Source organism: Salmo salar, chromosome 04, assembly GCF_965601325.2.
Source record: "Salmo salar chromosome 04, fSalSal1, whole genome shotgun sequence".
NCBI classification, from domain to species: domain Eukaryota; kingdom Metazoa; phylum Chordata; class Actinopteri; order Salmoniformes; family Salmonidae; genus Salmo; species Salmo salar.
In genome coordinates, this window is record NC_138294.1 from 78,203,291 (window position 1) to 78,217,429 (window position 14,139).

Genomic DNA, 14,139 nt, shown 5'->3' on the forward strand with positions numbered 1-14,139 from the left:
ACCAGATTAAATCGGGTACGTTTTTTATCGAGCCGTGTCAATACTGCCCCCTAACCCTAACAGGTTAATCTAACCACACTGTCCGATTTCAAAAAGGCTTTACAACGAAAGCAAAACATTAGATTATGTCAGCAGAATACCCAGCCAGAAATAATCAGACACCCATTTTTCAAGCTAGCATATAATGTCACAAAAACCAAAACCACAGCTAAATGCAGCACTAACCTTTGATGATCTTCATCAGATGACACTCCTAGGACATTATGTTATACAATACATGCATGTTTTGTTCAATCAAGTTCATATTTATATAAAAAACCAGCTTTTTACATTAGCATGTGACTAGCATTCCCACCGAACACTTCCGGTGAATTTACTAAATTACTCACGATAAACGTTCACAAAAAACATAACAATTATTTAAAGAATTATAGATACAGAACTCCTTTATGCAATCGCTATGTCCAATTTTAAAATAGCTTTTCGGTGAAAGCACATTTTGCAATATTCTGAGTAGATAGCCCGGCCATCACAGGCTAGCTAATTTGACACCCACCAAGTTTGGTACTCACCAAACTCAGATTTACTATAAGAAAAATTGGATTACCTTTGCTGTTCTTCGTCAGAATGCACTCCCAGGACTTCTACTTCAATAACAAATATTGGTTTGGTTCCAAATAATCCATAGTTATATCCAAATAGCTGCGTTTTGTTCATGCGTTCAAGACACTATCCGAAGGGTAAAGAAGGGTGACGCGCCCGGCGCGTTTCGTGACAAAAAAATTCAAAATATTCCATTACCGTACTTCGAAGCATGTCAAACGCTGTTTAAAATCAATTTTTATGCAATTTTTCTCGTAAAAAAGCGATAATATTCCGACCGGGAGTTGTTGTTTTCGTTCAAAGACTGAAAATGAAAACATGGAGTCGTCTCGTGCACGCGCGCCCCAGTCTCATTGTTCTCAGATCGACCACTTACCAAATGCGCTACTGTTTTTCAGCCATGGCCTGCAAAGTCATCATTCAACGTTCTGGCGCCTTCTGAGAGCCTATGGGAGCGTTAGAAAATGTCACGTTATGCCAGAGATCCCCTGTTTTGGATAGAGATGATCAAGAAGGCCAAGAAATGGTCAGAGAGGGCGCTTCCTGTTTGGAATCTTCTCAGGTTTTGGCCTGCCAAATGAGTTCTGTTATACTCACAGACACCATTCAAACAGTTTTAGAAACTTTAGGGTTTTCTATCCAAATCAAACAATGTGCATATTCTAGTTACTGGGCAGGAGTAGTAACCAGATTAAATCGGGTACGTTTTTTTATCCGGCCGTGCAAATATTGCCCCCTATCCCCAACAGGTTAACAAACTATCGTTTTGGCAAGTCTGTTAGGACATCTACTTTGTGCATGACACCAAGTAATTTTTCCAACAATTGTTTGCAGACAGATTATTTCACTTATAATTCACTGTATCACAATTCTAGTGGGTCAGAAGTTTACATACACTAAATTGACTGTGCCTTTAAACAGCTTGGAAAATTCCATAAAATTATGTCATGGCTTTAGAAGCTTCTGATAGGCTAATTGACATCATTTGAGTCAATTGGAGGTGTACCTGTGAATGTATTTCAAGGCCTACCTTCAAACTCAGTGCCTCTGCTTGACATCATGGGGAAATCAAAAGAAATCATCAAAGACAAATTTGTACACCTCCACCAGTCTGGTTCATCCTTGGGAGCAATTTCCAAACACCTGAAGGTACCACGTTCATCTGGACAAACAATAATACGCAAGTATAAACACCATGGGACCACGCAGTCGTCATACCGCTCAGGAAGGAGATGCGTTCTGTCTCCTAGAGATGAACGTACTTTGGTGCGAAAAGTGCAAATCAATCCCAGAACAACAGGAAAGGACCTTGTGAAGACACTGGAGGAAACAGGTACAAAAGTGTCTATATCCACAGTAAAACGAGTCCTATATCGACATAACCTGAAAGACCGCTCAGCAAGGAAGAAGCCACTGCTCCAAAACCGCCATAAAAAAGCCAGACTACGGTTTGCAACTGTACATGGGGACAAATATTGTACTTTTTGGAGAAATGTCCTCTGGTCTGATGAAACAAAAATAGAACAGTTTAGTCATAATGACCATCGTTATGTTTGGAGGAAAAAGGGGGAGGCTTGCAAGCCCACGAACACCATCCCAACCGTGAAGCACGGGGGTGGCAGCATCATGTTGTGGGGGTGCTTTGCTGCAGGAGAGACTGGTACACATCACAAAATAGATGGCATCATGAGGTAGGAAATGATGTGGATATATTGAAGCAACATCTCAAGACGTCAGTCAGGAAGTTAAAGCTTGGTCACAAAGGGGTCTTCCAAACGGACAATGACCCCAAGCATACTTTCAAAGTTGTGGCAAAATGGCTTAAGGACAACAAAGTCAAGGTATTGGAGTGGCCATCACAAAGCCCTGACCTCAATCACAATGAAAATTTGTGGGCAGAACTAAAAAAGCGTTTGCAAGCAAGGAGGCCTAAAAACCTGACTCAGTTACACCAGCTCTGTCAGGAGGAATGGGCCAAAATTCACCCAACTTAATTTGGGAAGCTTTTGGAAGGCTACCCAAAACGTTTGACCCAAGCTAAACAATTTAAAGGCAATGCTACCAAATACTAATTGAGTGTATGTAAACTTCTGACCCACTGAGAATGTGATGAAAGAAATAAAAGCTGAAATAAATCATTCTCTCTACTATTATTCTGACATTTCACATTCTTAAAATGAAGTGGTGATCCTAACTGACCTAAGACAGGACATTTTTACTTAGATTAAAATGCAGCCGGAACAAATTGCAGCAGTTTTACGGGCGCCCAACCAATTGTGCTATTATGTGTGGTTTTTCCGCGTTATTTGTAACTTATTTTGTACATAATGTTTCTGCAACCGTATCTTACGGCAAAAAAGAGCTTCTGGATATCAGGACAGCGATCACTCACCTCGGATTAGACAAAGATTTTTTTCTTCAACAAACAAGACGCAGAAGACATTCTCCAAACACCCGGCAGGGTGTTTAAAAAGAGGAAGCGACGCAGGTACAGAGGACAAAGAGCCGGATGCCTGGTCAGGACCCGGAAAAGGAGAGTGGGAAAGCTGCCATTACCGTCACACTACTCGCCAACGTGCAATCATTGGACAATAAACTAGACGAGTTACGATCACTAATATACTATGTTTCACGGAATCATGGCTGAATGACGACATGGATATTCAGCTAGCGGGATACACACTGCACCAGCAAGAGAACAGCACACTCCGGTAAGACGGGGGGGGGGTCTGTGCATATTTGTAAACAACAGCTGGTGCACAAAATCTAAGGAGTCTCTAGATTTTGCTTGCCTGAGGTAGAGTATATTGTGATAAATTGCAGGCCACACTACTTGCCTAGAGAGTTTTCAGCTATACTTTTCGTGGCTGTTTATTTACCTCCACAGACAGATGCTGGCACTAAGACCGCACTCAGTCAGCTGTATAAGGAAATAAGCAAACAGGTAACCACTCACCCAGAGGCGTGAGTGGCTGAAGACTTTAATGCCGGGAAACTTAAATCAGTTCTACCAAATTTCTATCAACATGTTAAATGTGCAACCAGAGGGAAAAAAATTCTAGATCACCTGTACTCCACACACAGAGACGCGTACAAAGCTCTCCCTAGCCCTCCATTTGGTAAATCCGACCACAACTCTATCCTCCTGATTCCTGCTAACAAGCACAAATTAAAGCAGGAAGCACCAGTGACTCGGTCTATAAAAAAGTGGTCAGATGAAGCAGATGCTAAACTACAGGACTGTTTTGCTATCACAGACTGGAACATGTTCCGGGATTCTTCCGATGGCATTGAGGAGTACACCACATCAGTCACTGGCTTTATCAATAAGTGCATCGAGGACGTCATCCCCACAGTGACTGTATGTACATACCCCAAACAGAAGCCATGGATTACAGGCAACATTCGCACTGAGCTAAAGGTTAGAGCTGCCGCTTTCAAGGTGCAGGACTCTAACCCAGAAGTTTACAAGAAATCCTGCTATGCCCTGCGACGAACCATCAAACAGGCAAAGCGTCAATACAGGGCTAAGATTGAATCATACTACACCGGCTCCGATGCTCGTCTTATGTGGCAGGGCTTGCAAACTATTACAGACTACAAAGGGAAGCACAGCCGCGAGCTGCCCAGTGACACGAGCCTACCAGACGAGCTAAATCACTTCTATGCTCGCTTCGAGTCAAGCAACACTGAGGCATGCAAGAGAGCATCAGCTGTTCTGGATGACTGTGTGATCACGTTCTCCGTAGCCGATGTGAGTAAGGCCTTTAAACAGGTCAACATACACAAGGCTGCAGGGCCAGACGGATTACCAGGACGTGTGCTCCGGGCATGTGCTGACCAACTGGCAGGTGTCTTCACTGACATTTTCAACATGTCCCTGAACGATTCTGTAATACCAACATGTTTCAAGCACACCACCATAGTCCCTGTGCCTAAGAACACCAAGGCAACCTGCCAAAATGACTACAGACCCGTAGCACTCATGTTCATAGCGAAGTGCTTTGAAAGGTTGGTAATGGCTCACATCAACACTATTATCCCAGAAACCCTAGACCCACTCCAATTTGCATACCGCCCTAACAGATCCACAGATGATGCAATCTCTATTGCACTCCACACTGCCCTTTCCCACCTGGACAAAATGAACACTTATGTGAGAATGCTATTCATTGACTACAGCTCAGCGTTCAACACCATAGTACCCTCAAAGCTCATCACTAAGCTAAGGACCCTGGGACTAAACACCTCCCTCTGCAACTGGATCCTGGACTTCCTGTCGGGCCGCCCCCCGGTGGTGAGGGTAGGTAGCAACACATCTGCCACGCTGATCCTCAACACTGGAGCTCCCCAGGGGTGCGTGCTCAGTCCCCTCCTGTACTCCCTGTTCACCCACGACTGCATGGCCAGGCATGACTCCAACACCATCATTAAGTTTGCAGACGACACAACAGTGGTAGGCCTGATCAACGACGAGACAGCCTATAGGGAGGTAGTCAGAGACCTGGCCGGGTGGTGCCAGAATAACAACCTATCCCTCAACGTAACCAAGACTAAGGAGATTATTGTGGACTACAGGAAAATGAGGTCCGAGCACTCCCCCATTCTCATCGACGGGGCTGTAGTGGAGCAGGTTGAGAGCTTCAAGTTCCTTGGTGTCCACATCACCAACAAACTAGAATAGTCCAAACACACCAAGACAGTCGTGAAGAGTTTCCCCTCAGGAAACTAAAAAGATTTGGCATGGGTCCTGAGATCCTCAAAAGGTTCTACAGTTGCAACATCGAGAGCATCCTGACTGGTTGCATCACTGCCTAGTATGGCCATTGCTCGGCCTCTGACCGCAAGGCACTACAGAGGGTAGTGCGTACGGCCCAGTACATCACTGGGGCTAAACTGCCTGCCGTCAAGGACCTGTACACCAGGCGGTGTCAGAGCAAGGCCCTAAAAATTGTCAAAGACCCCAGCCACCCCAGTCATAGACTATTCTCTCTACTACCGCATGGCAAGCGGTACCAGAGTCAAGGACAAAAAGGCTTCTCAACAGTTTTTACCCCCAAACCATAAGACTCATGAACAGGTAATCAAATGGCTACCCGGACTATTTGCAGTAGCCTCGCTACTGTATATAGCCTGTCTTTTTACTGTTGTTTTATTTCTTAACCTACCTATTGTTCACCGAATACCTTTTTTGCACAATTGGTTAGAGCCTGTAAGTAAGCGTTTCACTGTTGTATTCAGTGCACGTGACAAATAAACTTTGATTTGAGGAATTGTGAAAAACTGAGTTTAAATGTATTTGGCTAAGGTGTATGTGAACTTCAGACTTCAACTGTGTGTGTGTGTGTGTGTGTGTGTGTGTGTGTGTGTGTGTGTGTGTGTGTGTGTGTGTGTGTGTGTGTGTGTGTGTGTGTGTGTGTGTGTGTGTGTGTGTGTGTGTGTGTGTGTGTGTGTGTGTGTATATATATATATATATATATATATATATATATATATATATATATATACTGCTCAAAAAAATAAAGGGAACACTTAAACAACACAATGTAACTCCAAGTCAATCACACTTCTGTGAAATCAAACTGTCCACTTAGGAAGCAACACTGATTGACAATAAATTTCACATGCTGTTGCGCAAATGGAATAGACAACAGGTGGAAATTATAGGCAATTAGCAAGACACCCCCAATAAAGGAGTGGTTCTGCAGGTGGGGACCACAGACCACTTCTCAGTTCCTATGCTTCCTGGCTGATGTTTTGGTCACTTTTGAATGCTGGCGGTGCTTTCACTCTAGTGGTAGCATGAGACGGAGTCTACAACCCACACAAGTGGCTCAGGTAGTGCAGCTCATCCAGGATGGCACATCAATGCGAGCTGTGGCAAGAAGGTTTGCTGTGTCTGTCAGCGTAGTGTCTAGAGCATGGAGGCGCTACCAGGAGACAGGCCAGTACATCAGGAGACATGGAGGAGGTCGTAGGAGGGCAACAACCCAGCAGCAGGACCGCTACCTCCGCCTTTGTGCAAGGAGGAGCACTGCCAGAGCCCTGCAAAATGACCTCCAGCAGGCCACATGTGCATGTTTCTGCTCAAACGGTCAGAAACAGACTCCATGAGGGTGGTATAAGGGCCTGACATCCATAGGTGGGGGTTTTGATTACAGCCCAACACCGTGCAGGACGTTTGGCATTTGCCAGAGAACACCAAGATTGGCAAATTCGCCACTGGCGCCCTGTGCTCTTCACAGATGAAAGCAGGTTCACACTGAGCACATGACAGACGTGACAGAGTCTGGAGACGCCGTGGAGAACGTTCTGCTGCCTGCAACATCCTCCAGCATGACGGGTTTGGCGGTGGGTCAGTCATGGTGTGGGGTAGCATTTCTTTGGGGGGCCGCACAGCCCTCCATGTGCTCGCCAGAAGTAGCCTGACTGCCATTAGGTACCGAGATGAGATCCTCAGACCCCTTGTGAGACCATATGCTGGTGCGGTTGGCAAGACAATGCTAGACCTCATGTGGCTGGAGTGTGTCAGCAGTTCCTGCAAGAGGAAGGCATTGATGCTATGGACTGGCCCGCCCGTTCCCCAGACCTGAATCCAATTGAGCACATCTGGGACATCATGTCTCGCTCCATCCACCAACGCCACGTTGCACCACAGACTGTCCAGGAGTTGGCGGATGCTTTAGTCCAGGTCTGGGAGGAGATCCCTCAGGAGACCATTCGCCACCTCATCAGGAGCTTGCCCAGGCGTTGTAGGGAGGTCATACAGGCACGTAGAGGCCACACACACTACTGAGCCTCATTTTGACTTGTTTTAAGGACATTACAAAGTTGGATCAGCCTGTAGTGTGGTTTTCCACTTGAATTTTGAGTGTGACTCCAAATCCAGACCTCCATGGGTTGATAAATTGGATTTCCATTGATTATTTTTGTGTGATTTTTTGTTTGTTTTTTTGTCAGCACATTCAACTATGTAAAGAAAAAAGTATTTAATAAGATTATTTCTTTCATTCAGATCTAGGATGTGTTGTATAAGTGTTCCCTTTATTTTTTTGAGCAGTGTGTGTATATATATCCTGTTTCTGAAATAGCAACATGTTTTAAAGATATTACATTCCAAGATGGCGTAGCAGTCGGATGTCTTTGTCCTGTCGTGTCCCTTGTATATATAAAAATAGATCTTTTTCATCGCATATCTTTTAAAAATATTTTCCTAAACCTCAACTTCTAAATACTCTTCTGCAACCCGCCTCACCCAATGTGGCGTGGATGTTTTTTTTCTTAAGTATTTATATTTATTTCGGAGCTGGAATCCCTCAACGGAAGCTAGCCAACTAAGTTAACTACCTACCAGCTATCAGTCAGCAAACCACTGCTATCGGTCATCAGCTAACCTTTAGCTCGGATAGCTCTCGCCAGTTTGTACAACGTGACTCAAACCAGAGCATATCTCCATATCCCAGGATTCCTACCGCAAACTCTGAACATTTTCATCTGGATCTTCTCAACTAGCTAATCGCAATCCCGGGTGACTACTCCTGGCTAGCGTTTCCATTCCGGAGCAAGCACCAATTAGCCTGAAGCTAGCCCGGCTTGGGCTCCTGGGCTACCACCGAAGCCCACTCCTGGGCTACAATATCCGGACCTCTTCTACTGCCGGTACAGGGCACGGAACCCCGCCGATCCTCTACGACTGGAATACTGATATAATCTGCCCGAGGATTCCAACAGACCCCTCAGGCGCGACGTCTGCTGAAGGACCATTCTGCTCACCGCGGCCTGCTAGCTACCTAGAGCTACTTGGAACCCTACTAAACCACGACTGGTCTATCGACGTCACCGCACGAAGAGGCAAAAACATACTTACCTCCATCGTGACATCCCCCAAAGGCCCTTCTGCTAACTGCTAGCTTGCTAGCCCCGGTCTGCTAACTGCTAGCTTGTTAGCACCGGCCTGCTAACTGTCTGAATCGCCGTGTCCCCAGCCAGCCCAACCACTCACTGGACCCATATGTTCACTTGGATACGCATGCCTCTCTCTAATATCAATATGCCTCGTCCATTACTGTCCTGGTTAGTGATTACTGTCTTATCTCACTGTAGAGCCTCTATCCCTGCTCAATATGCCTTAACCAACCATGTTGTTCCACCTCCTACATATGCGATGACATCACCTGGTTTAAATGTCTCTAGAGAAGATATCTCTCTCATCATTACTCAATGCCTAGGTTTACCTCCAATGTACTCACATCCTACCTTACCTTTGTCTGTACACTATGCCTTGAATCTATGCTATTGTTCCCAGAAACCTGCTCTATTTACTCTCTGTTCCGAACGTGCTAGACGGCCAGTTCGTATTGCCTTTAGCCGTACCCTTATCCTACTTCTCCTCCGTTCCTCTGGTGATGTAGAGGTTAATCCAGGTTCTGCAGTGCCTAGCTCCACTCCCCCTCCCCAGGTGCTCTCATTTGTTGACTTATGTAACCGTAAAAGCCTTGGTTTCATGCATGTTAACATTAGAAGCCTACTCCCTAAGTTTGTTTTACTCACTGCTTTAGCACACTCTGCCAACCCGGATGTCTTAGCCGTGTCTGAATCCTGGCTTAGGAAAACCACCAAAACCCTGAAATCTCCATCCCTAACAAAAATATTTTCCGACAAGATAGAACTGCCAAAGGGGGCGGTGTTGCAATATACTGCAAAGATAGCCTGCAGAGTTCTGTCTTACTATCCATCTCTGTACTCAAACAATTTGAGCTTCTACTTCTAAAAATTCACCTTTCCACAAACAAGTCTCTCACTGTTGCCGCTTGCTATAGACCACCCTCTGCCCCCAGCTGTGCCCTCGACACCATATGTGAATTGATTGCCCCCCCATCTATCTTCTGAGCTCGTGCTACTAGGTGACCTAAACTGGGACATGCTTAACACCCTGGCCATCCTACAATCTAAGCTTGATGCCCTCAATCTCACACAAATTATCAATAAACCTACCAGGTACAACCCCAAATCCGTAAACACGGGCACCCTCATAGATATCATCCTACCTAACTCGCCCTCCAAATTCACCTCTGCTGTTTTCAATCAAGATCTCAGTGATCACTTCCTCATTGCCTGCATCCGTAATGGATCTGCGACCAAACGACCACCCCTCATCACTGTCAAACGCTCCCTAAAACACTTCTGCGAGCAGGCCTTTCTAATCGACCTGGCCCGGGTATCCTGGAATGACATTCACCTCATCCCGTCATTAGAGGATGCCTGGTTATTCTTTAAAAGTGCCTTCCTCACCATCTTAAATAAGCATGCCCCGTTCAAAAAATGTAGAACTAGGAATAGATATAGTCCTTGGTTCACTCCAGACCTGTCTGCCCTTGACCAGCACAAAAACATCCTGTGGCGTTCTGCATTAGCATCGAATAGCCCCCATGATGTGCAACTTTTCAGGGAAGTTAGGAACAAATATACACAGGCAGTTAGGAAAGCCAAGGCTAGCTTTTCAAACAGAAATTTTCATCCTGTAGTACAAACTCAAAAAAGTTCTGGGACACTGTAAAGTCCATGGAGAATAAGAGCACCTCCTCCCAGCTGCCCACTGCTCTGAGGCTATAAAACACTGTTACCGATAAATCCACTATAATTGAGAATTTCAGTAAGCATTTCTCTACAGCTGGCCATGCTTTCCACCTGGCTATCTCTACCCCGGTCAACTGCCCGGCACCCTCCACAGCAACCCGCCAAAGCCCCCACCATTTCTCCTTCACCCAAATTCAGATAGCTGACGTTCTGAAAGAGCTGCAAAATCTGGACCCCTACAAATCTGACAGGCTAGACAATCTGGACCCTCTTTTTCTAAAATGATCTGCAGAAATTGTTGCAACCCCTATTACTAGCCTGTTCAACCTCTCTTTCGTATCGTCTGAGATTTCCAAAGATTGGAAAGCTGCCGCGGTCATCCCCCTCTTCAAAAGGGGTGACAATCTAGACCCAAACTGCTACTGACCTATATCTATCCTACCCTGTCTTTCTAAGGTCTTCGAAGGCCAAGTTAACAAACAGATTACCGACCATTTCGAATCCCACCGTACCTTCTCCGCTATGCAATCTGGTTTCAGAGCTGGTCATGGGTGCACCTCAGCCACGCTCAAGGTCCTAAACGACATCATAACTGCCATCGATAAGAGACATTACAGTGCAGCCGTATTCATCTACCTGGCCAAGGCTTTCGACTCTGTCAATCACCACATTCTTATTGGCAGATTCGACAGCCTTGGTTTCTCAAATGATTGCCTCGCATGGTTTACCAACTACTTCTCAGACAGAGTTCAGTGTGTCAAATCGGAGGGCCTGTTGTCCGGACCTCTTGCAGTCTCTATGGGGGTGCCACAGGGTTCAATTCTTGGGCCGACTCTCTTCTCTGTGTACATCAATGATGTTGCTCTTGCTGCTGGTGATTCTCTGATCCACCTCTACGCAGACGACACCATTCTGTATACTTCTGGCCCCTCTTTGGACACTGTGTTAACTAACCTCCAGACGAGCTTCAATGCCATACAACTCTCCTTCCGTGGCCTCCAACTGGTCTTAAATGCAGGTAAAACGAAATGCATGCTATTCAGTTGATCACTGCCCGCACCTGCCCGCCCGTCCAGCATCACTACTCTGGACGGCTCTGACTTAGAATACGTGGACAACTACAAATACCTAGGTGTCTGGTTAGACTGTAAACTCTCTTTCCAGACTCACATTAAGCATCTCCAATCCTAAATTAAATCTAGAATCGGCTTCCTATATCGCAACAAAGCATCCTTCACTCATGCTGCCAAATATACCCTCGTAAAACTGGCTATCCTACCGATCCTCGACTTTGGCGATGTCATCTATAAAATAGCCTCCAACACTCTTCTCAACAAATTGGATGCAGTCTATCACAGTGCCATCCGTTTTGTCACCAAAGTCCCATACACTACCCACTACTGCGACCTGTACGCTCTCGTTGGTTGGTCCTCGCTTCATACTTGTCGCCAAACCCACTGGCTACAGGTTATCTACAAGTCTCTGCTAGGTAAAGCACCGCCTTATCTCAGCTCACTGGTCACCATAGCTGCACCCACTCATAGCACGCGCTCCAGCAGGTATATCTCACTGGCCACCCGCAAAGCCAATTCCTCCTTTGGTTGCCTTTCCTTCCAGTTCTCTGCTGCCAATGACTGGAACGAACTGCAAAAATCACTGAAGCTGGAGACTCATATCTCCCTTACTAGCTTTAAGCACCAGCCGTCAGAGCAGCTCACAGATCACTGCACCTGTAAACAACCCATCCATCTACCTCTTCCCCATGCTGTATTTATTTATTTATCTTGCTCCTTTGCACCCTAGTATCTCTACTTGCACATTCATCTTCTGCACATCTACCATTCCAGTGTTTAATTGCTATATTGTAATTACTTCGCCACCATGGCCTTTTTACTGCCTTAACTCCCTTATCTTACCTCATTTGCACTCACTGTATACAGACTTTTTTTATTTTATTTTTTTCTACTGTGTTATTGACTATGTTTTGTTTATTCCATGTGTAACTCTGTTGTTGTATGTGTCGAATTGCTATGCTTTATCTTGGCCAGGTCGCAGTTGCAAATGAGAACTTGTTCTCAACTAGCCTACCTGGTTAAATAAATAAAAAATATATAGACTTGAAATTAGCATGGTATAATTGACTCGACAACCAACAACCCATATCCAAGTTTAGCTTTCTATATGAATTGGAAATCAAAAGAGATACAGTATTTTACTGCTTATCAAAGATAGCTGGTTAACTTAATAATGGTCCTGTTTTCTGGAACACTCCACTTATCTTAATGATGTACAGTGCATTCGGAAAGTATTCAGACCCCTTCACTTTTTCCACATTTTGTTTCGTTGCAGCCTTATTCTAAAATTGATTCATTTATTTTTATTCCTCATCAATCTACACACAATACCCCATAATGACAAAAAGAAAACAGGTTTTTATACATTTTTTGAAAATGTATTAAACATTTTAAAAAACTACCTTATTTACATAAGTATTCAGACCCTTTGCTATGAGACTCAAAATTGAGCTCGGGTGCATCCTGTTTTCATTGATCATCCTTGATGTTTCTACAACTTGATTGGAGTCCACCTGTGGTAGATTCAATTGATTGGGCATGATTTGGAAAGGCACACACCTGTCTGAATGCCAAGCATCACATCTGGAGGAAACCTAGCACCGTCCCTACGGTGGAGCATGGTGGTGGCAGCATCATGCTGTGGAGATGTTTTTCAATGGCAGGGACTGGGAGATTAGTCGGGATCGAGGGAAAGATGAATGGAGCAAAGTACAGAGAGATCCTTGATGAAAACCTGCTCCAGAGAACTCAGGACCTCAGACTGGGGTGAGGATTCACCTTCCAACAGGACAACGACCCTAAGCACACAGCCAAGACAACGCAGGAGTGGCTTCGGCACAAGTCTCTGAATGTCCTTGAGTGGCCCAGCCAGAGCCCGGACTTGAACACGATCGAACATCTCTGGAGAGACCTGAAAATAGCTGTGCAGCGACGCTCCCCATCCAACATGACCGCTTGAGAAGAATGGGACCAACTCCCCAAATACAGGTGTGCCAAGCTTGTAGCGTCATACTCAAGAAGACATGAGGCTGTAATCGCTGCCAAAGGTGCTTCAACAAAGTACTGAGTGAAGGGTCTGAATACTTATGTAAACGTGATATTTCCATTTTTTATTTTTAATACATTTGCAAAAAGTCTAATCTGTTTTTGCTTTGTCATTACTATTGTGTGTAGATTTGAGGGGGAAAAACTGTTTAATCCATTTTAGAATAAGGCTGTAATGTAACAAAATGTGGGAAAAGTGAAGGGGTCTGAATACTTAGCGAATGCACTGGAAGTCTTATGTTTGTACACATTTAACTTGTGACAGCTAGTGTAATTTCCTGGGTCGTATTCATTAGGTACCAAATTAAAGAAAACACACCAAAACGGGGAGGGACTACCTAAACCTCGTTTTCCTTTTCTTTTGCTACAGTGTGCACTAATGAATACAACCCAGATCTCTTTTCCTCATATGAATGATCTATCCTTTGTCTGATTTGAGCTGTGAAGCACTGGTTGTTGGCCTTTGTATTGAATAAAGTATAATATAGCTCATAAACAATATAGATTTTGATGTTTCATCATTTTTATGATCTCCTTTTGCCATGACAGACACCCTCAGGAGACCGTGGGAGAAATCCGCCACCATGCCAAGGTAGGGAATACACCCATCTGTTGAATGTCCACACAATAAACACCAACACTCTGTCTCTCATACCTGTGGTGCAGGAAATTACAGTCTCCCCCCCCCCCCCCCCCCAGTTTATTAATTCACTACAATAACTGTTTTTATGTTTACTTTGAAGAGACAGAACTGGGTGGGCACAAATTCCATCTGTGCCCCCCCGTGGAGCCGGCCCTGCCCCTCTATCCCATCTTTCTGGCACTGTAAAGCGAGTGTGTT

The 14,139-nt window shown here is 45.0% G+C and overlaps 1 protein-coding gene across 5 annotated transcripts in view; it reads left to right on the forward strand.

Annotated features, from left to right (window-relative positions):
- LOC106603798 (vasodilator-stimulated phosphoprotein) overlaps window positions 1-14,139 on the forward strand; it is a 75,800-nt gene that overhangs the window by 40,221 nt on the left and 21,440 nt on the right. For all 5 annotated transcript variants that reach the window (XR_014392218.1, XR_014392219.1, XM_045717304.2 and 2 more), the window contains exon 9: window positions 13,848-13,890. Coding sequence is in view for 3 of the 5 variants with exons in the window: in XM_045717304.2 (XP_045573260.1) it covers window positions 13,848-13,890 (43 nt within the window). In the remaining 2 variants the exon portion in view is untranslated. The remainder of the gene's footprint in view (window positions 1-13,847; window positions 13,891-14,139) is intronic.